We start from the raw sequence: 27,205 nt of genomic DNA, 5'->3' as shown, positions 1-27,205 counted from the left end.
CCCTCTGCCCCAGTCCTGAGCTCCCTCCCGCACACAAAATCCCTCCTGGAGCCTGAACCCCCTTGTGCACTCCAACCCTCTGCCCCAGCTCTGAGACCCCTCCTGCACCCCAAACTCCTCATCCTTGGCCCTACCCTAGAGCCCACATCCCCAGCCAGAGCCTGCACCCCCTCCCACACCCCAAACCCTTCATCCTCTGCCCCAGCCCTGAGCCACCTCCCGTACCCTAACTCCCTACCGGAGCCTGCACCCACTCCCGCATCCCAATCCCCTGCCCCCTCCCGCACCCCAAACCCCTCATCCCCAGCCCCATCCCAGGGCCTGCACCCCCCACCAGAGCTCTCACCCCCGTCCCGCACCCCAACCTCTGCCCCAGCCCGGAGCCCCCTCCCGCACCCCAAACCCCTCATCCCCGGCCCCATCCCAGGGCCTGCACCCCCCACCGGAGCTCTCACCCCACTCCCGCACCCCAACCTCTGCCCCAGCCCGGTGAAAGTAAGTGAGGGTGGGGAAGAATGAGCAACGGAGGGGAGGGGGGGTGAAGCGAGTGGGGGCAGGGCCTTGGGGAAGGGGCGGGGCAGGGCAAGGGTGTTTAGTTTTGTGCGATTACAAAGTTGGCAGCCCTACCTGCCAGCCGCTTTCGAAATCTTTTAATTTACTTATTATCATGAGTTATTATTTTTGTATTATTCTCTCTGGAGTCTGGCTCTTGACTATACCTTGACCAAGAAATTTGGACCTTGCCCACAAATAACGGATTACCCCTGGCATACGCTCCGTGTGTGCGGGTGCCGCTGATCTGCTCACAGAGCCTCCTCGCCCCCTGTGAACCGGGCAAAATTCACAAGTGTTCCCCTAGCTGTTGCCACTAGAGGGTGATGGCTGTTGGGAAAAGGCAAGAGGCTGCTTCTCTTTCTGCCTCTGGATTGCCTGTCCTCGGGATTTTAAGGATGAGCTTCCCGGGTGAGAAGGTCCCTACCCAGCTCCCTTCTGTCCAAGAGCCCAGAGCAAGGAGCTGCTAATCTCCCATCTCCAAGGGGCCCTGGGCTGCTGAGAGACATGATTTAAAGTGCCACTGCAAACCAACCATGGGCCCCGTCCCAGGCTGTAACTACTGTCTTTGGGAAGCAAACAGATTCTACAGTCACCTTCTGAGCCAGGAACTGCAGGTAATTGAGAGAGAAGGCAGGAAAGTATCTGTAAATGCCTTTTCCTTCCCCCCTACCCCACTGCTGCTCCCTGTGTGCCTGAGCCCCAGATCCGCTCACTGCACAGACCCACCCCGGCTGTTATTGTCTGGGCAGAGGGATCACATCACACTGGAAATGTAACCAAGATCAACCTCCCAGCTGGCGGGCGAGTGGCACTGGGAAAGGAGAGAAGAGACTGAAAGGGGCAGAAGGAGAAATAAGGGCCAAGATATGAGCTCCCAGATCTAGCAACTGCATCAGCATTGGGCCAGTTTGCTTTCCTTTTAACCAGCGGGGGAACCAAAAATCAAAGCCAGTTCCCTTCCTCTTCAGAGTAAAGGCGCTTCTGAGGGAATGTGCGGCCCGGGGGAACATGGTCACCAGAGTGGCTCCTTTTAGTCTGTTGTTGTACGGCGCTTTGTTCATGAAAGGCCAGTATTGAATACTTCTACAGCCAGGAGGAAATCCTGCCCCCGTGACTTCAAGAATTTCCCCCCTGGTTTTTTTTTTTTTTTCCTGCAGCATCTGGGTTGGCCACTGTCCGGGAAGGATGTCTGACCGGCTGCACCTTTGGTCTGACTCGGTCTGGCAAGTCCCAGTTTTGCGTTCTTTGTGTCTGCCTCTTAGTAAGCGCTTTAGCTTCACCTCTGTGTTTTGCATCAGGCTGAGGACATTGCCAGAACTTGATCAATAAAATAGGAGGGTAATTTCCCTCTCCTCAGAGCTTTCCGTGAGGACAGAACTGTAGTGTGTGTGCAGTCACGCAGGTGTATAGAATTCCTGTCTCCTCTCCACACCGGGCCTGTCCATGGTCTCTCTGCAGGTGTGGAGATGAGCACAGTGGTGCTGGAACAATTTGTCTAGTGGGGGCGCTGAGAGCCATTGAACCAAACTGTAAATACTGTGTATAATGGAAACCACTCCAAGCCAGGAGGTGCTGCAGCACCCCCCAGTTCCAGCACTCATGAACAAGCAACAGGCTTCGTACTTGATTTTTGCCTAAGTCATCAGGTCCCCTTCAGTGGGAGGTCTCCAAATTTCCTACAAGGGAGCACAATGCATCTGCCAGCAGAGAGGCGAGGTTCCCAAACGGTCTGGTTGCAGAGCATACCACCTCACTGTGTAGCACTGCAGTCAGCTCGCCTCAGTGTCCCCTACTTGGTTCGCCAGTTAAGGGAGGTGTAGCCAGGAGTTCTGAAATAATATTGCCGCTCTTAGGAACTTACAGTTCTTCTGGCCCTTCCAGCCTCAAGCCATTCCTTCCAGCCTGGGTGCAGGGTCTCCACAAACCTCCGTCTAGGGGTGTGCTTGAATCCTCAGCCACCCCTTGCCCTGAGTGTACCACAGAATCTCCCTAAAAGAGCTGTACCTTGGAATATGGTTGGCTGGCTCTGAGCTCCCACCACCCCCTTACAGTCTATGGCCCACCCACTAAGCACCCAGCCCTACCCAAATCTGAGCAGGGCTGGAGCACCGCTGGAGCATCGCTCCGGGACCTGAACTGCACTCCGGCACCTCTGGCTTGTCATTTTCTGAGGAACCCCACGCTCCTGCCCCGCTCGGCAGGCGAAGCCCCTCCACACCGGGCCGGGACAGAAACTGGACAGTGACATACACACTGGAGAGTGGGGCCTGACACCCCAATGGGAATGGCTTCCTCCCACTCACCCACAGGGACTTGCCCTACCCAGAACCCTTCCCCACAGAGCTGGGAGCCTGGTCGCTTCCCCCCGCCACTGATAGAGAGCCGCCCCCAGGAAGCAGGGCCCTCCCAGCGCTGACTCCTGCTCCCTGTGCAGGTGTCAGCGCAGTTCCTCGGCCTCAAGGGAGGCAAGCTGCATCTCACCCACATTTCATTCCCGGAGCGGTGCGTGCATCCGGGGTAGACGCTTCCTTCAGCCAGTTTAGTTTCTCTTGCTTCTTCCCTAACTCAGCCCCAAGAGGTCGGGTGGGCCTAGACTCGGGCAGCTAGCCCATGCCACAACATCTCCTCGAGCTGAGCTAGCGCGAGTCGGTCATTGCCTGCCCACTCACCTTTCCACTCCTAGCTACACCACCGGCCTCCAAGAACATTTTCCCCTCTGTTAAGATGAGATATACTCACTGTCAGAAAGGACGGATCATTTAAAAACCATGCACCATTTTTGTAACAAACTCTCGGCAAACGTGTGACAAACCCTGACCTCACCCACTTCCTTTCCCTTGAGCAGGACTGCCCGTTCCAAGACCCGCTGTGATCCCAGACAGAACAAGGAGAAGAGCTGCGGGTCCCCGATATGCAAGGCCGTGAGACGATGGTGAACGGTGCCCACACAGGTGAGGAGTAAGCAGCTTGCACCGAGCCCAAAGCTCAGTGAACGGAGAATTGTGGAATTCCACCCAAGCTGTTGCAAGACCTCACCATTATGTCATCCTGCCTCCTTCACTGCAGTAACCATATCCTAGACATTCAGGGCTTCCCACCCGTCCAAACTGATATGAAACAGGGGTTCTTCCCCTCGCCCATCCTTTATCTCTGGCTCAGGTGGGACTTTGAGGCAGCATAAGTCCCCCTCCCGGCGAAGGGTTCTTGTGGAGTTTAGTTCTGGTGACTTTTAATATTCATGACAAGCCCCACTGCCCTTCCTACTCCTGAGGGTCTCTTTCTCCCCAGCGCAGGGAGCAAATCATGGCTGGATTCCCTTTTCATTCCAGCAGGTGATGGGATGCCGAGAAAGAATGAGGAGCAGAAGCCCCTGCATGAAGCGCCTGATGTGGTGGAGCCTCCCGTGACTTTACCCACAAGATCCCAGAGCCCCGAGTGGGGAGGAGCCCGTGAGACTCGGTGTGGATCAGAAAAGCGGCGGAGGAACCCGCCAGCACAGAGCCGGGGTAAATCTGCTCAGGTGGGTGATGGCCTCACCCACCAGGAGAGACCAAATACGTGCACGGACTGCGGGAAGAGCTTCAACAAGAGCTCGTCTCTGATTATCCATCAGAGAACCCACACGGGGGAGCGGCCCTATGCCTGCCCCGAGTGCGGGAAACGCTTCACCCAGAGCTCCACCTTCCTGCGGCACCAGCGGATCCACACTGGCGAGCGGCCCTACGACTGCGCCGAGTGCGGAAAGAGCTTCCGGGTCAGCTCTCACCTGGTCCGGCACCAGCGGATCCACACGGGCGAGCGGCCTTACGTGTGCGCTGAATGCGGGCGGAGCTTCAGCGTCAGCTCCCACCTGGTGCAGCACCAGCGGACGCACACGGGCGAGCGGCCCTACCGCTGCGCATGCGGGAAGAGCTTCAGCCTGAGTTCCCACCTCATGCAGCACTGGACCATCCACACGGGCGAGCGGCCCTACCAGTGCGCCCAATGTGGGAGGAGCTTCTCCATGAGCTCCGCCCTCATCAGGCACCAGAGACTCCACGCGGCGGACGCGCCCCGCCAGTGCACCCAGTGTGGGAAAAGCTTCAGCCGCGGCTCGGAGCTGAGCGAGCACCAGAAGATCCACACGGGGGAGCGGCAGCACGAGTGCGCCCAGTGCGGGAGGAGCTTCGGCGCAAGGTCCAATCTCCTCCAGCATCAGCGGACCCACGCGGGCGAGAGGCCCTACACCTGTGCCCACTGTGGGCGGAGCTTCAGTCGGAGCTCAAACCTTATTACACACCAGAGAATCCACACAGTCTAAGAGCCCGACCCATGTGAAAACCATGGGCCGACAGCTACAGGCCACATCCCATCCAAGACACGGGCATCTCCTCCTTTTGGGGCATGTGGAGCTCTTTCCCACTCATGTGCTGCTCTTGGGATGCGGTGGGGTGAGGAGACAATGAGGAGATGCTGTGGGAAGGGATCGTTTGGGATGCAAGGTGATGGGAACCAGGAAAGGAGGCAGAAGTGGGTGTTGTTGGTGAGTCATGATGGTTTGAGTTGGGTGAGTGAACGGAGCGGGGTTCCCAGGTAACTCTGGGCCTGTTTGAGTGTCAGTGAATTTCCATATTTACATTCTCTTTTTTCCTTTTTATTAGCTGGCAAATCTTTTTTTCATTTGGGTTGCCTTGGGAATCCTGAGCCGTGCACGTCTTGGCCTGGGGCAGGGAGTGAGCTGGTCAAAGAAGGGGTGTTCTGAGATGCCCTCCAATTAAGGAAAGTTTGGAGTGTTAAAAGGAGTGGACAAGTAAACACATCAGAGGCTAAATGCATGTGAAACCGGGTAATCTAAATGGCAGAGCTGGTTGAAAACCAACAAACTGATTTTGCAGGCGGGGGGGAAGTCAAAACTAACACCAGGGCAGCTGTATTGATACTGATGTTCATTTTCATACCAAAATCATAAAAGCCTCCATTCTTCATTTAAATGAAACTGCCACCAAATTTCTAGTCTGCTGCAACAGAGCACTGCAGAATCCAGAGACTTTGCTGCAAGATTTAGGTTCAGCTGCTGCAGGGACTTGGATATGAAATATCCATATAGGCGTTTTCAACCGGAGTTTGGCTATATAGCGATGTCAAATTAAAATGGCCAAATTAAATAAAAACCCTCCCATTTCTCTCTTGGGATCACTGCTGCACCCAGTTAGTACCATGCAGACTGCATACTAACGTATATAGTCCCGCTGACTTCAATGTGAGCAGGTACTATGCTTGATAAGCGTTGGCATGACTGGGCCCTTATTTGGTATGAGTTTCCCTTGTGCTTGTACAGAATGCATGTTCTCCATCCGGTTTCATGTAACAGTGTTTCCAAAAGTTAATAATATGTTTGACCATCGAAAACACAACATAAATAAATTGTACCGTATAGTAGTGGTGATACGTATCAAAGTGGGAGTGAAAGGTTGGGTGGTTCATATCCTGTGATTATAGATGCTGCTCCGAAAATTGATGAAGTTGGGACATTCCCATAACATGAATAAGGACATCTGTGAATTGTGCCACTTCTACCAATCAGGAACTGAACCGACTGTATGCAACACGCTAAAGAAAAAGAAGCCCACAGCTCTGTGATGCTGCTGGTGGCTGGGCCTTCGCTTTGCTCGCTAAAGAAAACAGCACGCTCTCTCCCCCAGGTTCTGCCGCACCCTGCCAAAGGAGTTCGCAGGGGTTTCCTGAGCCTGCCAGGGCTGGTATTCTAAAGCTGATTTAATCTCCACACTGACCCTGTTTGGAACTAATTAGCGAGAAGGTAAAATAAGCAAGGAAACAGAATGGGATGAAAAGACACATTAGAAAGGGGAAGCAGGCTTTAAAATACGTAGATTGTAGGGACCCGGGGCCATCTTTTTGGTCTGTGTCTGTCCAGTGCCGAGCACAACGGGCCCTGTCCATGACTGAAGTTCCTTGGTGCTACTACCATACAAATAATAAAACACCTAAAGGTTGAAAAACACCTAAAGGCCAGATTTTTAAAGATATTTAGGTGCCTGAAGCTGCAGAAACTTTTGAAAATCCCACCAGGTGCCTAGGTGCCTAACCTCATTAGGTTCTTTAGAAAATCCCACTAGATGCCTGTCTACATCCTTAGGCACCTGAATACCTTTTAAAATCTGGCCCTAGGTGTGGGGCTTAGGCCATTACCCACAGGTTCCAAACTATGGATGAGCCAGCAGCCTGGATTCTAAATGGCCTGGTATCATCTGTCATTCTCCATGCCTGCATATTCAAGATGTCCAGAGAATGAAGACCCTCCCACCACACACACCCTTATCCCCAGTCCACCCAGAGCCCAAGCAGCAGGCCCAAGCGTGTATTCTCCCCAAAGGCTGGGCAAACGAGGGAATATTTAGCAATTAGTGTCTCATCAGAATGTGCAGGCACATGCACTTCTCATGCCAGGCTGCAGCTCTCACTCAAACAGAACCACCCCGTTTCCAGTCTAATATCGTTTCCTTCGCAGTGTGTCACTAAAATGTTTGGTGATGGGCTAGAGACAGTCTGAGTTTGGAATGAGATGATCCCATCTCCTCCTTCTCTTGCCCTTCCAGCTCTATTGTCAGCCAGGACTGAGGCTTCTGTGCGTTGTCAGACTGTTCCCGGAGCCATCTAATTCTGATCATTGATGGAGAGGTCGGGAAACAAACAACCTTTTCCCCTATCTAGACAAGATTTAGGGGGAAATTCATCCTGCGCAGAGAGCCAACACACACCCTCCTCCCCACTTGCACCCGTACAATGTGCATTGAAGCCCTGTGAGCATGCAGGTAAGCTCTCCAGTTGGAAATAAGACCAAACATCCCCAGCAGTTTTGCAATCAACTAGGTAACAGATGACAAAGCAGGCCCAGGAAACAAACAGCCTCCGCCTCGTTAATAAATAAAATGTTTCCACACAATCTTCCAAGGGGAAATGACTGGAAAGTGGGAATTACGGATGCTGGGAGTTGAGGGTTCAAAGGTGGCAGCTGTTCCTATTGCATATAAAAGGCTAAGAGAGGGTTGAACTGCTCAAGCAGAGATGGATTGAGCTGACACTGCGGAGACCAGCACCAGCCGTGGGGAGAGCAGCACAGCAAAGCCTCATAGCTTTACTCTGCTTGGTGGCAGGGCTCTGTGAGGACACCTGCCCAGGTGAGTGACAGATGAGTCACTTTAACAGTATGGCCCTTCTGGCTAGACCCTACCGAGCAAACACAGAATTGAGAGTTTATCAGGTCAAGACCAGTTGGATGATGAAGAGCCGATGGGGTGGTTCTTTAAAGTTTGTTTCTGTATTAAATAACAAGTACACGGTGTCTCAGATTCTCTTGACAACTGTCTCCTCTTATCTGCTGCTGTTAGCCACACCCAGGGTCCGGACACTATGTGGGACGCTGGACCTAAAATGTGCACTCATACGAGTTAGTGATGGAAAAGATGCAGTGAGACTGGGTTTCAAAGGCAAGGACAATTATGCTATTAGCATATGCAAATATCTACACAGTGCTGTTTGCTATGGACACGAAAGCTGGTTGGAACATGGCGTTTCTTCCACAGAAAATTTTGAGGATTCACCAAAAAAACTCAAAAACTGAAATATTTCTGCCCCAAAAATGATATAGTTCAATTCTGAAATGCCACCGTGGTGCCTCCTGGGAGTCGTGGTTCAGCTGTTTCATACTCCCACTGTCCTCTATTGGCTGGACTCACTGATCAGACTACATGTCTCATGAGGCACCACAATCTCCTGTCTTGGTGAGGGGAGGCAGCGCATCATCACAGGGGCACCACTGGGGACGCTCCTTTTTTTTTTAATGAAAATTCAAGATTTTCCACTGAAAGCAGACACTTTTTTGCAAAAAAAATATTATTTTGTTGAAAACCCAGTTTTCTTCTGAAAAATGGCTTTGACTGAAAATTCTTAACCACCTCTAAGTGATGCCCTTGGGATAATCTCAGCTTTGCACTCGGTTAGTTTAACAAACAATGTAGGCCGTACTTATAGGATGGAGGACTCTATCCTGGGAAGCAGTGACTCTGAAAAAGATTTGGGGCTCATGGTTGATAATCAGCTAAACATGAGTTCTCAGTGTGAAGCCATGGCCAAAAAAGCTAATGCAATCCTGGGATGTCTAAATATGGGAATCTTGAGTCGCAGTAGAGAGGTTATTATACCTCTGTATTTGGCACTGGTGTGACTGCTGCTGGAATCCTGTGTCCAGTTCTGGTGCCCTCAATTCATGAAGGACGTTAATAAGTTGGAGAGGGTTCAGAGAAGAGCTACGAGCATGATGAAAGGAGTAGAAAACCTGCCTGATAGTGATAGACTCAAAGAGCTCGATCTATTAGTAACAATGGTCAGTGATGGGATATTAAAAGTTACTACAGAGAACTTTTTCCGGAGGGTCTGGCTGGAGAATCTTGCCCGCATGCTCGGGGATCAGCTGATCGCCATATTTGGGGTCGGGAAGGAATTTTCCTCCAGGGTAGATTGGCAGAGGCCCTGGAGGTTTTTCGCCTTCCTCCGCAGCATAGGGCAGGGGTCGCTTGCTGGAGGATTCTCTGCGACTTGAAGTCTTTAAATCATGATTTGGGGACTTCAACAGCTGAGTCAAGGGAGAGAATTATTCCAGGAGTGGGTGGGTCAGCTTTTGTGGCCTGCATCATGCGGGAGGTCAGACTAGATGATCATAATGGTCCCTTCTGACCTTAAAGTCTATGAGTCTATGAGTCTATTTAGCTTAAAGAGAAGGTTGTGGGTTGACTTGGTCACAGTCTAAGTACCTACATGGGGAACAAATATTTAATAAGGGGCTCTTCAATCTACCAGAGAAAGGTGTAACACGATCCAATGACTGGAGGTTGAAGCTGGACAAATTCAGACTGGAAGTTAAGCCTATATATTTGACAATGAGCATTGGGGCAATTTCCCAAGGGTTGTGGTGGATTCTCCATCACTGACCATTTTTAAGCCAACACTGGATGGTTTTCTGAAAGCTCTGCTCTAGGAATTAGTTTGGGGCAGTTCTCTGGCCTGTGCTATACAGGAAGTCAGAATAGACAATAACAAGGGGCCCTTCTGGCCTTGGAATCTATGAAACCTTAACTCTGAATTTTTGGGGCTTGTCAGACTTGGGTTTGGAATAATCACAACATTCTTGTGGTTTGGTTTTTTTTACCCTTATGGCACAGGGGCCACTCACTGCTCAAGGCACCTCCTGCTGGCTGTCCTCTGAGTATTAGTTATACCAGACCTCGTGCTTCTGCTCCGGTGATGTCTTCTCCCGTGCTGTCTTGCCCTGCGGCCCCTCTCGCTCCAGGGACTGCAGTCTCCTCTTCGTGGCTTGGCCCTCCGGCCAGGTCACTGATGTCCTCCCCTTCTGGGGAATTCACCATCTTTCCAGACCCACTGGCTGCCTGGCACCTCCAACACCCTGTACCGCTTCCCGGCAGCTGGTAGGGGAACCCAGCCTGCCCTCTACACCTGGGTTCCAGCCCAGAGACCCTATAACAAGCAGCCACAGTCCAATACAATCCTACCCCTTGCTGCTGTTTCCCTGGGCTTCTTCCTCCATATCTGGCTTTCCCCCAGGCGGGTTTGCCACTCAGGGAGCGACTGCAGCCTTTCCCAGCAACAGCCCTGCATCCGTAGCCAGCTACCGGACTTTAGACAGGCCCCTCCTGTTCCTGCACAGGTGAGCGGGTTCAGAGCTCTGCCACTGCATCTCAGCTCAATAGTTCCCTTTTTCACCAGGAGAAAAGGTGCTACTGGCCTCCCTGGACATAAGGGTTAGCGCTTTTGGGGGAGGGTGCACCTGCTTTTCTGATGTTACTCACATTGAGAGAGGCCTTGATTCAGCAAAACACTTAAGCACTTGCTTAACTTTAAGCATGTTTATGTTCCACTGACATCAGTAAGCACCTGGTTCAAGCTAAGCCCGTTCTCCAGTGCTTTGCTGAGCTGAGGCCAGAGAGACAGGGAGCATGGCACTGGCAGCACAGGAGAGGCGTGGCAAGGCAATTATTACATCGTGGTTGTATTACCTGAGGATTGTTCCCAGAGGACTGGTGCCACAAGGGAGGCACAAGCAGAGCAACAAAGGCGGGACCAGGCAGATCAGCAAGGAGTGGAAGAGATGCTCCACTTGCTGGCCCCCACATGCAAATGCACGTCCTAGGAGAAGTGACCTGCCCTTGCCATCTGCTCCAGGCTAGAGGGACAGAGAGAAGACAAGCGGTCACAAACCCCACGTTGCATCCGTGAGGCTGAGAATGGCTCATTAGAATTTTCAAAAGATTGCACCAAATGTTCTATTAATTGATACTTCACTTGCAACGTGCAGGAGCCTCTGAACTCAGTGTCATGGGATTGGTGGCTGCTTTCCAAATACCTCCATACCCGGCAGCTTGTGCGCTGTCTGTTCCCCTGCAATCGCTTCCTGATGATGATGCAGTGCTGTGGGGGAGCTGCTGTGTGTCCTGTGTGAGTTATCTGCTGCTTTAGTTATTCCCTCTTCCCCATCTCTTCTTATCATCTCATTTGGATCCATCCATTGGGTCACGCAGCATCCCAGGGCTGCATCCTGGAGTTGGATGGCATCGGCTCCATTTCGCTGCGATGCACCAAGAGATTCTTCGGGGTTTGGGCTGTAATAATAATATCTGTCATTTCACATGGTCCGAGGAAGGAACTTCTGAAATCTTGTTTTTCTGACACGTATTCCCAACATGCTGCACGTAACAGGCATTTTAATACAGCTCTTGGGTTAAAAGGCAAGCTGGCCTTACAGCCTGAGCCTCCGAGGCAAATTCACCATCCTGGAAATGTTGCTTAGATGTTTTTAATAGAGCAGTGAAAGGGAGCATCAGCATTCGTGTGCCCTAGCCTGGGATTAATACCAATGCTGGGTTGCACACTCAGATCAGGATGCGATATCCAGATAACACAAGATCTGAAACTTCTTTCTTTAGGAGATAAAGGAAATGCTGGGTCACCAGCAACAACAGGTGAGCATTATTTGAGATTCAGTTCAACTTTGTCCCCCCATACAACAATTAAGAGGAAGCTACTTGAGTTTAAACATGCAGAGTTCACACACACACACACACACACTAAGGTGTATACATTACATGCCTCTCAGACTGACAGCAGCAAAGCTCCTCTGTGTGGAAGACAAAACCTTCTCTGGGGGCAGTCTGAGACTGTGTCAATTCCCTCCCCCCGCCCCCACAACTAAAAATCGTCATGAACGTCATCAGCCTCCACTTCAAATACAAGGTACATTTCTTCAACCTGCCTGTTCTAATATAAATATGAAATAACATGTACATTAATAAACACCCCACAACACCCCACACACTGCCAAAACACTCCACTGCACGCAGTCTCCCCCGGGGAAGGGATACAAGAGAACAAACCACACGTGACAGATGTCAGTCATGTCACATAATGCACTACTGTGTATTAGAATAGAATAGAATAGACTTCTGATGTCATGGAATCAAAAGCCTCCTCTGCTATAGAGGCAGTATCATTTAAACTAGGTTCACCGGGGGAAGGAGACCAAAGCCCTGAGGTAAGTGGGGAAATGGGATACCGGGAGGAAGCACGAGCAGGAGAGTGCAAGAGGGGAGGACTCCTGTCTCAGACTGAGAAAGCAGGACAATCAACAAGTTATCTTAAGTGCCTATACACAAATGCAGGAAGCCTGGGAAACAAGCAGGGAGAACTGGAAGTCCTGGCACAGTCAGGGAACTATGATGCGTTTGGAATAACAGAGACTTGGTGGGATAACTCACATGACTGGAGCACTGTCATGGATGGATATAAACTGTTCAGGAAGGACAGGCAGGGCAAAAAAGGTGGGGGAGTCGCGTTGTATGTAAGAGAGGAGTATGACTGCTCAGACCTCCGGTATGAAACTGCAGAAAAACTTGAGAGTCTCTGGATTAAGTTTAGAAATGTGAGCAACAAGGGTGATGTTGTGGTGGGAGGCTGCTATAGACCACCAGACCAGGGGGATGAGGTGGACGAGGCTTTCTTCCGGCAACTAGCAGAAGTTACTAGATCGCAGGCCCTGGTTCTCATGGGAGACTTTAATCACCCTGATATCTGCTGGGAGAGCAATACAGTGGTGCACAGACAATCCAGGAAGTTTTTGGAAAGTGTAGGGGACAATTTCCTGGTGCAAGTGCTGGAGGAACCAACTAGGGGCAGAGCTCTTCTACACCTGCTGCTCACAAACCAGGAAGAATTAGTAGGGGAAGCAAAAGTGGATGGGAACCTGGGAGGCAGTGACCATGAGATGGTCGAGTTCAGGATCCTGACACAAGGAAGAAAGGAGAGCAGCAGAATACAGACCCTGGACTTCAGAAAAGCAGACTTTGACTCCCTCAGGGAACTGATGGGTAGGATCCCCTGGGAGAATAACATGAGGGGGAAAGGGGTCCAGGAGAGCTGGCTGTATTTTAAAGAATCCTTATTGAGGTTGCAGGAAAAAACCATCCCGATGTGTAGAAAGAACAGTAAATATGGCAGGTGACCAGCTTGGCTTAACAGTGAAATCCATGCTGACCTTAAATGCAAAAAAGAAGCTTACAAGAAGTGGAAGATTGGACAAATGACCAGGGAGGAGTATAAAAATATTGCTCAGGCATGCAGGAGTGAAATCAGGAAGGCCAAATCACACTTGGAGTTGCAGCTAGCAAGAGATGTTAAGAGTAACAAGAAGGGTTTCTTCAGGTATGTTAGCAACAAGAAGAAAGTCAAGGAAAGTGTGGGCCCCTTACTGAATGAGGGAGGCAACCTAGTGACATAGGATGTGGAAAAAGCTAATGTACTCAATGATTTTTTTGCCTCTGTCTTCACGAACAAGGTCAGCTCCCAGACTGCTGCACTGGGCAGCACAGTATGGGGAGAAAGTGACCAGTCCTCTGTGGAGAAAGAAGTGGTTCGGGAATATTTAGAAAAACTGGACGAGCACAAGTCCATGGGGCCGGATGCGCTGCACAAGTCCATGGGGTCGGGCTCAACGGGTAGTGATCAACGGCTCCATGTCTAGTTGGCAGCCGGTTTCAAGTGGAGTGCCCCAGGGGTCGGTCCTGGGGCCGGTTTTTGTTCAATATCTTCATTAATGATCTGGAGGATGGCGTGGACTGCACTCTCAGCAAGTTTGCAGATGACACTAAGCTGGGAGGAGTGGTAGATACGCTGGAGGGTAGGGATAGGATAGAGAGGGACCTAGACAAATTAGAGGATTGGGCCAAAAGAAACCTGATGAGGGTCAACAAGGACAAGTGCAGAGTCCTGCACTTAGGACGGAAGAATCCCATGCACTGCTACAGACTAGGGACCGAATGGCTAGGAAGCAGTTCTGCAGAAAAGGGGTTACAGTGGACAAGAAGCTGGATATGAGTCAACAGTGTGCCCTTGTTGCCAAGAAGGCTGTATAAGTAGGGGCATTGCCAGCAGATCGAGGGACGTGATCATTCCCCTCTATTCGACATTGGTGAGGCCTCATCTGGAGTACTGTGTCCAGTTTTGGGCCACACACTACAAGAAGGATGTGGAAAAATTGGAAAGAGTCCAGCGGAGGGCAACAAAAATGATTAGGGGTCTGGAGCACATGACTTATGAGGAGAGGCTGAGGGAACTGGGATTGTTTAGTCTGCAGAAGAGAAGAATGAGGGGGGATTTGATAGCTGCTTTCAACTACCTGAAAGGGGGTTCCAAAGAGGATGGATCTAGACTGTTCTCAGTGGTACCTGATGCAGAACAAGGAGTAATGGTCTCAAGTTGCAGTTGCGGAGGTTTAGGTTGGATATTAGGAAAAACTTTTTCACTAGGAGGGTGGTGAAGCACTGGAATGGGTTACCTAGGGAGGTGGTAGAATCTCCTTCCTTAGAGGTTTTTAAGGTCAGTCTTGACAAAGCCCTGGCTGGGATGATTTAGTTGGGAATTGGTCCTGCTTTGAGCAGGGGGTTGGACTAGATGACCTCCTGAGGTCCCTTCCAACCCTGATATTCTATGATTCTATGATTCTATGAACAATTTAACAACAAACAAGTACTTAGAACTGAGATCAATCTGAAGACTACAACAATATCAAACCTGCAGTTCTTCAAAAACGAGGATATGAATGTATGTGTTCAACCCTGTGAAATCCTTTCTCAGGATCTAATGATCTAACAGCGCCACTGGAGCAGGTGTAAACATACTCTCAGAGATTTTGCAATGCTTAGGCTGTCAAGAAAAATAATTACATATCCTTCTTGGCCAGATTGATCTTCCACCCTGACATCCGTGGAATGAAGCTCTAGCTGGAAAATAATCTCAACTCTTTGGTATAAAGGAGTTAAATGAAGAATTGCTGACACCAACACTTAAAGGAAAGCAAGTAAAATTAATGGGAAGCAGACCACTGGCACCAAAATATTTACTGAGTCACACAGGAGGTACAATGTGACAGGAAACTTTCTTATCAGATTCTTAAAGTTGGGAAAGTGTCTGCACAACAAGCCAAGGGGAAGCCATTTTACAGCTGGAACGTGGGAACTGGGGTGTAAGGGAGATTAGAGTTCCGAGGTGGAGTTTATTTCTTGTATTTTCATATGATATGAAAGGCTCCCAGGGCTGAGATGCTAACACAGCATGAAGCTGAGGAGACGAGTGGAGCTGCCGTTGCAGAGACCAGCACCAGCCATGGGAAGGGCTGCCCAGCAAACCCTCCTCGCCTTACTCTGTCTAGCAGCTGTGGTTTGTGAGGCTCAGGACACCTGCCCAGGTGAGTCACAGACAAACCTGTTACCTTTTAACAACATGGATCTGACTGGTTCCCATTTTAAGATGCAGAATTTAGAATGCACAGAATTCCTCATCAGTCAGAATATGAAGTTTAATATTAGCCCTTCTAATTTTCTTCCTTAATTAAATCACTTTTAATCAAGAAACAAGACGGCTCACATATGCACTGTATAACTAATGCCTTTGCATTGCTGTTGGGCTGTTCCATGGCATAGTAGGAGACAGAGCAAAGGGGCTGTGAAACCCCCAGCTACTAGAGTGGAGAAGAATGGTATTCACGAGATGAGATGCTGTTTATTACATCAGCCCTGATTTTATTCTTTGGCAGTCCTCGAACAGCAACATTCTCCAGTTAAAGAATAATCTGATTAAATGAAAATCTTGCCGTATTCCATTCTCTACTGATTCTGTCCAGTGAGCTCAGATACTACAGAGATGGAGATGATATAAGGAATAGAATATGGTGGATAGAATAGAATAGACCTAATAAAAGGAACAGAATATGAGGCACATGATATCAAGTGAGAATAGAACAGATCTGATGTAAGGAATAGAACAGAATAAGTCTGATATAAGAAGTAAACTAGAATAGAATAGATACCTCTACCCATATCTCCTAGGGAGATATTATTCAGATCTTTGGAATTAATGTGAAAGTCAGAAAGTCTCTAAAGTTTATGGAAATTCACATGTGCACAATACTCTGGCATTTCTCAAATGTTCCCTTATTTCACACTTCTTAAGAGCTGCTCAGAGATACTTTCTTCCCAGCCTCCTGAACCCTGGTTACCTCCCTTTCTTGCAGCAGTACATGGTTGTAGGAAAAAGTCCCTGGGATCGTATTAATAAGACAAGGTGAAAGCAATGACTGCGGCTTGTGTTTAACGCAGTAGGTGCGCCTGCTTGGTTACATCCTGTGTAGCTTTCTTGATTTCCTCTCCCCAGCTGTAGGGGTACAATCCTGTTCCCAATGAAGCCAATGAGAAAACTCCCACTGACTTCACATTTACAAGCCTTGAGTCTTCTCTTGTTGCTTGCAGCCCCACTGCTCTCATCTATCCAGATCACATGGCAGTGTGATTAGTTTTCACCCAGATCCTTGCTAATCCACCAAGTTTTAGTGTCACTTGAAAATCTTTGTTGAGATTCTCCAGTGTCTGCCGTCCGGTCTCTTCTGGTGGTTAATTTAATACGTGCAAATCCATGAACGTTTTAAATAGCCTCTTAATTCCTCAAACTGAGGCTGTGGTTTTTGTATTAGAAAAGGAAAAGGAAAAGGAAGCTAGCTTGTGGAGATTCTCATTTGCAGGATTTATTTCTCTCAGGGACCTCCTCACATGTCATTTATTTCTCCAGACGTGAAAATAGTGGGTCTCAGTGGTTCAGAGAAGCTTGCTGTTCTCCAAGGCTGCCCTGGGATTCCTGGTGCCATGGGGCCCAAAGGTGACCCTGGACCTGCAGGAATGAGAGGTATGTGCCCAGGGGCGGAGGGAGACTCTGCTTTGGATGGCAGAAAAATGAATGACGGATGTTATAATAGTTCAGCCCTTGGAGATCCTTATGAGTCCCCAACATGAGGAAAAGGTGCCTCAAGTAGGTTGGTCACTATGCAAGTCTCTAACTCCACATTGAGGGGCCAGAGCTAAGAAGCTGGCTCTGAAACATTGTCAATTTCTTTTTCCTCTGGCCAGAACAATGGTAGCCTGGGGGCTGCTGTGGAAGGGAGGCCAGCTGTGGATCTTGGATGGCCACCACCTTGGCCAGCACACCAGGGATCTCCAGAGTTCAGAGTGTGAGCTGATAGAGCAGGAGCCAAAGGGCCAAGTGCCGCGATCTGCTGCTGTAACACACTGACCTCCTCCCTCGCCTGTGGTTACAGATCTATCTGCCAGGACTCACATGTGCCAATAAACTATTTGACCCTATAGAGCAGCGGTTCTCAAACTTGAGCAACCCGAGGACCCCCATTTTGATTTAAAAATTTTCACGGATCCCCAAGCCCCCCGCTCCACCCCTTCCCCCAAGGCCCCACGCCCGCCCCATCTCTTCCCGCCCCTACTCCAGCCCGGCCCCTCCTCTTCCACGCCTCTTTCTGCCCCCTGCCCCAAGCGCATCCCATCCCCGCTCCTCCCCCTCCCTCCCAGCACCTCCTGCACACCACTGAAGAGCTGTTTCCCGGCGTGCAGAAGGCGCTGGAAGGGAGGGGGAGAAGTTGAGGGAGGGAGGGGGAGGAGTTGATCAGCAGGGCCCACGGACCCCCTGGAGTACCCTCACGGCCCCCAGTTTGAGAAACGCTGATGTAGAGAGGTTTGTTAAAACTAAGAGCTGGGTGCAACTCAGATAGCAGCTATGACAAGGCTTAGTGGAAGCAGGGTCTGATACATTCTCTGGGATGGATACCCCAACTGGCCACTGATAATGGCAGGATCCTCTCTCTGGACTCTAAGTTGCAGCCTCATGAGTCAAATCAGAAATGGCAGATGTGGGGATTCAGTTCACTTCTGGTCGGTATGTTTGAATTATTCAGGGCTGGCGCTGTCAAATATTTACTCTCTTGTGTTTGTAGGAGAACAGGGAGCTCCAGGGATCCCTGGAAAGATGGGACCAGCCGGGGAGAAAGGTAAAGCAAGAAAGAGCGAGTCACTTTGATTACATCACAGTAACAGCTGCTGAACATGCTTATCTTCAGGTTACATCTGTGAAAACTTTTTACCCCAGTAGAACCTCAGTTCTGAGCCCCCCACTGACATTGTTGCACTTCAGATAAATCTTTCCGCTGTTTAACCAAGAGAAAAAAGGTGATGCTTGGCCTCCTTGGACTGAAAGGTGATTGATCATCTCAAATCATTCTTCTCACTGCAAAGCTGTGGCCCTTCTGTACTTTACTGACATATGGGGGATGGCTACACTGCAGCCGGGGGTGTGATTTGCAGTCCATGTAGCTGTACCCACATTACCTTTAATCTCGCTAGCTTGCTAACAACAGAAGTGAACACATGGGAGGAGGGAGAGCTCAGTGGTTTGAGCATGGGCCTGCTAAACCCAGGGATGTGAGTTCAATCCTTGAGGGGGCCAGTTAGGGATCTGGGGCAAAAATCTGTCTGGGGATTGGTCTCCCTTTGAGCAGGGGGTTGGACTAGATGATCTCCTGAGGTCCCTTCCAACCCTGATATTCTATGTCTATGTGGGCTAAGCTACAGATGTGAGTATGTAGCCAGAGGGGTTGTGCAGCCTATCCTGAATCTTGTACCACTGCATCCTCACGGCTATTGTCAGCAAGCTAAAATCTAGCATAAGTACGTCTACACGAGCTGCAAATCACAGCAGTGTAGACATACCCACAGTGACAGGCACGTAAGGTGCAATAGTTCTGTAGTGCCCGCTGGTTCACAAAGGCCTGCGTGTCCTTACAAATATTTCTTAGCACTTCCAGGAATTCATGCTCAGCTAATCCAATCCTGTACATGAGGGGGACTGTGATTGAGGCTTGGTATAAATACCATTTTACCCTCATCTTTCTTTGCAGCCACCCACTGCTTTGGTTCAGGTAGCTGCCCTTATTCCAGTCTGCATCTAGAACTTGCTCTGGGTTTTGAAGTATCAGGGGGTAGCCGTGTTAGTCTGTATCTACAAAAACAACAAGGATCCGAAGAAGTGACTCATAGACTCATAGACTCATAGACTTTAAGGTCAGAAGGGACCATTATGGTCATCTAGTCTGACCTCCCGCATGATGCAGGCCACAAAAGCTGACCCACCCAATTTCCCTTATCTCAGCTTTTGAAGTCTCCAGATCGTGATTTAAAGACTTCAAGTCGCAGAGAATCCTCCAGCTTGCGACCCCTGCCCTATGCTGCGGAGGAAGGCGAAAAACCTCCAGGGCCTCTGCCAATCTACCCTGGAGGAAAATTCCTTCCCGACCCCAAATATGGCGATCAGTAGAACCCCGAGCATACAGGCAAGATTCTCCAGCCGGACCCACATTTTACCAGCGATGGCACGTTATTGCCTAATTGACTAACATCACGTTATCCCATCAAACCATTCCCTCCATAAACTTATCTAGCCTAATCTTGAAGCCAGAGAGGTCTTTCGCCCCCACCGTTTCCCTCGGAAGGCTGTTCCAGAATTTCACCCCTCTGACGGTTAGAAACCTTCGTCTAATTTCAAGCCTAAACTTCCCCACGGCCAGTTTATATCCATTTGTTCTCGTGTCCACATTAGTACTGAGCTGAAATAATTCCTCTCCCTCCCTGGTATTTATCCCTCTGATATATTTAAAGAGAGCAATCATATCCCCCCTCAGCCTTCTTTTGGTTAGGCTAAACAAATCGAGCTCCTCGAGTCTCCTTTCATAGGAAAGGTTTTCCATTCCTCGGATCATCCTAGTGGCCCTTCTCTGTACCCGTTCCAGTTTGAGTTCATCCTTTTTAAACATGGGAGACCAGAACTGCACACAGTACTCCAAATGAGGTCTCACCAGCGCCTTGTATAACGGAAGCAGCACCTCCTTGTCCCTACTAGAAATACCTCGCCTAATGCATCCCAAGATCGCATTCGCTTTTTTCACAGCCACGTCACATTGCCGACTCATAGTCATCCTGCGATCAACCAGGACTCCGAGGTCCTTCTCCTCCGTCACTTCCAACCGATGCGTCCCCAGCTTATAACTAAAATTCTTGTTAGTCATCCCTAAATGCATCACCTTACACTTCTCACTATTAAATCTCATCCTATTATTATTACTCCAATTTACAAGGTCATCCAAGTCTCCCTGCAGAATATCCCGATCCTTTTCTGAATTGGCAAAGTGAGGTTTTTACCCACGAAAGCTTATGCCCGAATAAATCTGTTAGTCTTTAAGGTGCCACCAGACTCCTTGGGTTTTGAAGGAACATCAGGTACAATTTTCAAAAGCGCCTAAGAAATAGAACCGGTTGGAATATTTTCACCAAAATGACGTTTTAGAAACGGGCCAGGGCTCTCTAGAGAGCAAGACTCTCATAGGCTGGTGATCATCGCACTGGCCTGTGATGTGGGACAGAGCTCATATTCTCATACATTATTTCCCGGAGTCCCCCATGCACCCTCTCCCAACATGCTATAAAAACTCCAGGCCCCGGAGGGAGTGGGGGGTTCAGCCACTGGGCTGGTGCGGGGGGGGAGCTCAGGGCTTCTACATAAGAACATAAGGATGGCCCTACTAGGTCAGACCAAAGGTCCATCTAGCCCAGTATCCTGTCTACCGACAGTGGCCAATGCCAGGTGCCCCAGAGGGAGTGAACAGAACAGGAAATCATCAAGTGATCCATCCCCTGTCGCTCATTCCCAGCTTCTGGCAAACAGAGGCTAGGAACACCATTCCTGCCCATCCTAGCTAATAGCCATTGATGGACCTATCCTCCATGAACTTATCTAGCTCTTTGTTGAACCCTGTTATGGTCTTGGCTTCTGCCCTGAGCAGTGGCAGGGCTGCGGGCTTCAGCTGAGGAGAGGGGGGTCTCGGGGCTTAGCCCCACGGGGGTGGGGGCACTGGGGCTCGGGGCTGAAGCCCTGCAAGGTGCACAGGGGCTCAGACCTATTTACCAGAGCAGAGCTCTGGACAGCTCCAGCTGAATTTAAGCCCTGATGTAGGGGAGCCAGGATCAAGTCTCTTCTCTGGCTGATTAAGAGCAGAGTTTTTCATCGCAGATCATCCTGACTCAAGAAGAAAAGGGACTTGAACTCCCTTCTCCCACATCCCAGTGTCTTAACCACCACGCTGTAAAGTGTGAGAGAGTCTCTCTTGTCAGAAGTAACCAGAGAGCCTTGTACCCCAAAACCTTCTCGAATAGAAAAGCTCAGGTTTCGATCGGAACATGGACATCTCAACACAATTTCATTTTCACAAAACAACCTTCAAAAGGTTTTTTTTCATGCTAATGTGGAACGAAACCAAAATTCAAAACCTCCAAAGTTGCCGCGAAATGGAATTGTCATGCTTTGGACAGCTCTGCTTTTTAATGGGCCGTAGGCTCGTAAGTTACTTATGTGCTTTTGAAAATGTTACTCATTGCATCTGGCTGCCTGAAGTCCCTGGACAGTCAGCCAGGAGCAATTCTGCACCAAGCTACTTTCATCTTGTTTTCCCAAGTGAATTAATTTGTACAAACGGAGAATAAACCCCCAAATATTAACTTTTTTTTAAAAAATGTCTATGTACTTCACACGCCTCTAAATGTAATGCCCCTCTTCTGCCCTCATATTCTGTATTGTACCATCAATGCCAAATTCATGCAGCTCTGGAGATGTTGGAAGGGCATTAGGGCATTTTCCTGCAACAAGACAGGCTGACACCCCATGAGTGCTGAGGTTAGAGTGTGATCTCCAACTAATGCAAGGGTTTGACCCTGTGCTCCATTTTAGGAGAGAAAGGAGAGCCCGGAGAACCAGAAACAACAGGTAAGAACCTTGGCACTCTCCCATATGGCAGAAGAATGATTTAACTGACCGTAGCAGCTGTGTTAGCCACGGGATACATTCTTTTATCAGGCACCTGTGAGCTACAGTCTGTCTCCGATCCATCTCCTTCAGGAGGATGGTTAACCTCTCAAATAGCCGCTATTTCAAAACAAAACAACCTATTACCAAAACATTTCCTTCTCCCTCTTCAGTGTAGGAACTACTGCTCCCATGCCGCCTCCCCTGCCCCAGTACGACAGTGACCCCAGGCACAGAATGAGTCATAGTTCAGAAAGACCCACTAAGTCATGATATTATTTAAGGTGGCCGGAGCAGTCCCTGATGCCCTTGTGAAAGGTGCCTCCTGGACGCTCCTCCAGCCTGTGTGGGAGTGCCAGCCCGTTCCCACTGATGGGTGGCAGAGTAACCCCACTCTTCTCCACGCCCTTTGTGGACACTGTTGGCATTAGCTTTGAGCAGCCCTTTTGCTCTGGGAGCAGGGGGGCAGGGACGGCGCTTAGGAGTAGGGCATGACGGTCCAGGTGCCTTCCCCTGCCCTTACTCACCTGCCAGGGCCAGGCACAGCCTCTCCCTAATGAAAAGAGATGAAACAAATCAGCTGTCTAAAAAAGCACAAACTCTGCTGAGTTAACCCCCTGGCGAGTGCGTGTCACAGGTCCCCTTCTGTGCCCGAGCCACACAGGATAGGAGTAGGGGTCTGGTGTCAGGGGCCTTGACCATTTAGCTCAAAGCATAGCAGGGCCTGCTTTTAGTTCTGAAGGCCCCAAGATCGCATTGACTCTTCACCCATCCCTTGCCCGATCAGATCCAGTCCCGCGCTTTCAATCAATGCATGTTTAATTTTCCATTTTGTCTAGGACCCAGAAACTGCAAGGAGCTGTTAGCCAAAGGGAGAACGCTGAGCGGCTGGTACGCCATCTACCCAGGAGTTGCTGTTGATTCCATCACTGTCTTCTGTGACATGGATACAGATGGCGGAGGCTGGATTGTAAGTGAGAGGGAGTGTGGCGGGGAGGAGGGTGGTATAGAGAACACGTTTGATTTTAATCAGAGGTGCGAGGATTGCCACTTGCTGGCAGCTGTAAATCCGTCCTAAATTGAGGAAATGTTGAGACAGAGCTGAAATAATTCATCCAGTTATGCCCCAAATATGTCATCACAGATTTCATATCCAGGCCAGCCCATCAGTTCAAAGAGGAGAAACTGGGTTTGTGGAAACCTGGAAGTTTCCTTATTTGTTAGGTTTTGGTTTATTCACATTTGGTATTTAGGTCTTGTCTAGCCTGGAAGACTCTACAGGTGACTTTAGGTGTAATAACCTGCCTAGTACATGTGACCATGTCTCCCTCTAGTGGCTGGGAGGGCTACACCGGGCTTCCTTTATCTGCTGACCTGGCTTCCTTTGGAGCTGGTCATTCCTTACATCAGCCTATGAAGTGTGGGCACTCCCAGGGCATGTCTACACAGTAGCTGGGAACGAGCCTCCCAACACACTACAACTAGCAGTGAGATGTAGCGGCTCAGGTGGCAGCTTGGCCCCCCAAGGTCTGAGCTCGGATGGCTAGCTCGAGTCTTGGCTGGAGCCATGCAGACATCCCCAGAGGTTAAGCACATTGCCTACACAGCATTGTCAGCACCGGACAGCCTGGCCGAGGCGTGAAAGACCCTTATGTGATGGCAAAAGACTGCAAGGCCGTAACTCTGTCATATCCCAACTACTGAAGGGTTTTTATGTTCTTCAAGCCACGGAGTGAAAGAGAGATGGGCCATGGAGCAGAGAGGTTACCAGCTAAGAGGGGGTTTGCAACACTTCCTAGCCTGAAGAGTTAGCTCCAGCCATCTAACGTGCAGTTAAAAGAAGTAGATAGAAATGGATTTGCCCAGTTAAATGAGCTGATGGGAGCCAGAGTCACTCTTTGAACTTGGCCAGGTCACATTGCATTCTGAGCCTCCTCCTCCTCCTTCTCTACAGATGAAGGTAGTGGTGCCCATGTTTGTAGAGCAGGATCTATTGCAGGGAGATATATTGGAAAGCATTACGTGAATGCGAAGTGTAGTGGCTGCATGAGCAGGTATGAAGTAATGGTGTGTCAGGCAGCTGTTTTATGATGGATAGAAACCATGGTGCAGTCTTCCACCTCACACCCTCTCATTTCCTTGCAGGTTTTCCAGAGACGTGCAGATGGTTCGGTGGATTTTTTCCGCGACTGGGATTCATACAAGAAGGGTTTTGGGAACCAGCTGACAGAATTCTGGCTGGGGAATGACAATATCCACCTGTTAACATCCTTTGGTAACAAAATCACGGATGGATTCTTTTCTGGTTTTTGTTCTCTGCCAAACCATCTCCTTGGAGACAGGATACATAAAGTGATTAATCTGCTTGTATTCCATGTCTCAACCCCTCCTTACAAAGATCAGGCAGAACGTTAATGGAAAGTGATTGACATTTTTGTTTCCGTTTTGCCTCTAGAAACTTGTGAACTTCGTGTCGATCTGAGTGATGTGGAAAACAATAAATCCTTTGCCCACTATGAGACCTTCAGCATTTCAGGACAATCTGACAAATACAGACTGAACCTAGGAAAATTTCTTACAGGCACTGCAGGTAAGTTTGGGGCCCATCCTGCACCTTGTGTACAAAGGAGGTATCATGAACAACCATCAAAAGCAGAGTATCTCTGGCAGTTCTACCAACTCAGAGACTACCTGAAAGGGGAGGCGGGAAGAAAGTCCATGTGACATTCCAACGCAGGCCATCGGCATGATGTTTTCACCACACTTGTGCACAGTGGAATCAGAATGTTAACTGGAGTTGAACTCAGAATTCTTGGTCCTCCAGAGTCTAGAAAGAGGATGTTTGGTTTGGGGGAACTTAATAAAGTGAGGCCCTGCTGGGTCGGAGGTCTTTTCCCACAGCTAGCCTCCTATTTTTAAATATTGTTTGGGAAGGGAAAAGGAGCTGTTAGAGGCACATTACGTATTAAACAAAAGGAATCATAGTTGTAGAGTCAAAGTGTGGAATAGAGAATCCCTGTTACTTAATAGTCACATTCAGGGGAGCAGGACATCTATCGGAACCTGACAGTGCTTTGTACACACAATCATGTTCTTGCTTCCGGTGTTTTAACAGGTGATTCCTTGTCTGGCCATAGAAATATGACGTTTACAACCAAAGACAACGACAATGATATGTATTCGGGGAACTGTGCTCTGCTGTACAAGGGAGGCTGGTGGTACAACAAGTGTCACGGTTCCAATCTGAACGGGCTGTACTTGCTGGGGCCCCATGAGAGCTACGCAGATAGTGTCATCTGGGCAACAGGCAAAGGGGCTCACTACTCCTACAAAGTCTCAGAGATGAAGTTCAGGCCAGTTTAGCACAAGGAAAGTGCAGCGCGAGGTCGCTCTCCAGCAACGTATGGGAATGGACCCTCACAGGTAGTTAGATGCCTAAAGCCCATTAATTTCCATGGAAGTTCCATGGACGTGCCTAAAGGATCTGGGCCTTAGAGCCTGATCTGAAGCCCAGTGAAGTCAATGGGAGTCTTTCCATTGACATCAGATGAGGCCCATAGCTGGAAGCACCCAAGCAAACACACTGACGTTTAATACCAACCCTTTCCTTTTCCTGGTCACGTTGAGTTGTCAGGAGCTCTCGGTTCAAATGTGACGGCAGGTACCTTACAGCCCAGCCCTTTCCATTCTACTTCTGTTAGAACCAAAGCAGAGCCAGCGCTGCTGGCACAGATGAGAGAGAGCGTGGCCAAAAGGCAGGGCAGCGGCCAAGCTGTGAGCGGCCGCTGATCATTCGTCACAATTATTGAGCCACATCCTGACGTCCCTTTTTTCATTCCTGCTAAATTAAAGGAAAATCCCTCTGACTTCAGTGAAAGTTTTGCCATAGTAAGAGCTGAGTAAAGGTTTTAAGATTTGGCACTTGGTGACTCAATACGTTATTGCGTCAGAGGTCATAGCATGATGATGCGTCTGCAGTTAATTGCAGAAGATCAAAAAATTTTAACCTGTTTTTTTTTTTTAAGATCATGAGCCTGGAGAAAGCAATATATTTGCCCCTTGCTAATTTGCATTTACACCAAGGATATTTACACCATTTATCATTTACACCAAGGATATTAAGCTCTCCCCACTTCCCAGCAAAGATTGAATACCAGGAGTGAAATCCGGGCACCAATGAAATCAATGGAGGTTTTGCCATTGATTTCAGTGGGGCCAGGATGGCACCCAGAGCTCTATAGTGAAGTATTAGATTACTAAAACCCCTTTATCTCTGCAGTAGTGCTATGCTATACTATGAAGCATAATCCTCACTGGTTAAAAGAAAACGCCATATGTCACAATAAATTAATAAAGTATGTTTAACCAGCCATGTGAAGTACATTTTGTGTGGCATGATTACATCTTTTGCATTGCACTAGTTTTCTTACTGGCTTATTCACCATGGCCCTCCCAGTCATTTGCGGGGATTATTATATTAATAACATAAAACAAATGAAAATAAATACTGGGTTCTTTTCATCAGAAGATCTCAAAGGGCTTGACAAAAGCAGGCAAGTAGCATTATTCCTGTTTTACAGAAGGGGAAATTGATGTATTGATAGTTTAGATGATTTGTCCAAATTTATATGTATCGAATCAAAAAGAGTCAGGGATAGACGTTGGTTTGTAGCTCTGTGATCCAGCCACTAGCCCCAACTGTCTGCCTCGGAACGGTTGCACTCTGTGCTGAAGATCTGGAGAGCAGAAGAAACTCTCAGGAAAGTAGCTGCACTTTATCGACTTTAATAGGGCTGTTGATTAATCGCAGTTAACTCACGCAATTAACTCAAAAACATTAATTGTGATTTAAAAAATTAATCATGATTAATCGCAGTCTTAATCGCACTGTTAAACAATAGAATACCAATTGAAATTTATTAAATATTTTGGATGTTTTTCTACATTTTCAAATATATTGATTCCAGTTACAACACAGAATACGAAGTGTACAGTTCTCACTTTATATTATAATTTTTGTTACAAATATTTGCACTGTAAAAAGAATAAACAAAAGAAATAGTATTTTTCAATTCACCTCATACAAGTACTGTGGTGCAATCTCTTTATCGTGAAAGTGCAACTTGCAAAATGTAGATTTTGTTTGTTACATAACTGCACTCAAAAACAAAACAATGTAAAACTTTAGAGCCTACAAGTCCACTCAGTCCTACTTCTTGTTCAGTCAACCGCTAAGACAAACAAGTTTGTTTACATTTATGGGAGATAATGCTGCCCGCTTCTTATTTACAATGTCACCAGAAACTGAGAACAGGCGTTTGCATGGCACTTTTGTAGCTGC

The 27,205-nt window shown here is 48.8% G+C and overlaps 2 protein-coding genes across 5 annotated transcripts; both read left to right on the top strand.

Annotated features, from left to right (window-relative positions):
• The first annotated feature begins 971 nt into the window (after positions 1-971).
• LOC112106815 (zinc finger protein 436-like) lies at positions 972-5,953 on the top strand. Of its 3 annotated transcripts, none has more exons than XM_024200264.3 (3): positions 972-1,169; positions 3,401-3,506; positions 3,888-5,953. In XM_024200264.3, the coding sequence occupies exons 2-3, from the start codon at positions 3,467-3,469 to the stop codon at positions 4,853-4,855; spliced, it is 1,008 nt and encodes a 335-aa protein (XP_024056032.2). In that variant the 5' UTR covers positions 972-1,169; positions 3,401-3,466; the 3' UTR covers positions 4,856-5,953. The 3 variants fall into 3 exon arrangements, with proteins under 3 accessions (XP_024056032.2, XP_024056031.2, XP_029768962.1); XM_024200263.3 differs by having other exon boundaries at positions 3,885-5,953; XM_029913102.1 differs by having other exon boundaries at positions 3,401-5,953.
• A 9,174-nt stretch (positions 5,954-15,127) lies between these two features.
• Positions 15,128-26,199, top strand: LOC112106814 (ficolin-1-like). Of its 2 annotated transcripts, XM_024200261.3 has the most exons (8): positions 15,128-15,364; positions 16,741-16,854; positions 17,951-18,004; positions 21,790-21,825; positions 22,704-22,834; positions 24,010-24,139; positions 24,320-24,454; positions 24,980-26,199. In XM_024200261.3, exons 1-8 carry the CDS (start codon positions 15,232-15,234, stop codon positions 25,225-25,227), a joined length of 981 nt encoding a protein of 326 aa, XP_024056029.2. In that variant the 5' UTR covers positions 15,128-15,231; the 3' UTR covers positions 25,228-26,199. The 2 variants fall into 2 exon arrangements, with proteins under 2 accessions (XP_024056029.2, XP_024056030.2); XM_024200262.3 differs by lacking the exon at positions 21,790-21,825.
• The last annotated feature ends 1,006 nt before the right edge of the window (positions 26,200-27,205 follow it).

The sequence above is a fragment of the Terrapene carolina genome, unplaced genomic scaffold, assembly GCF_002925995.2.
Source record: "Terrapene carolina triunguis isolate 2854851 unplaced genomic scaffold, T_m_triunguis-2.0 Scaffold449, whole genome shotgun sequence".
NCBI classification, from domain to species: domain Eukaryota; kingdom Metazoa; phylum Chordata; order Testudines; family Emydidae; genus Terrapene; species Terrapene triunguis.
This window is presented reverse-complemented; position numbering and strand designations above follow the sequence as displayed.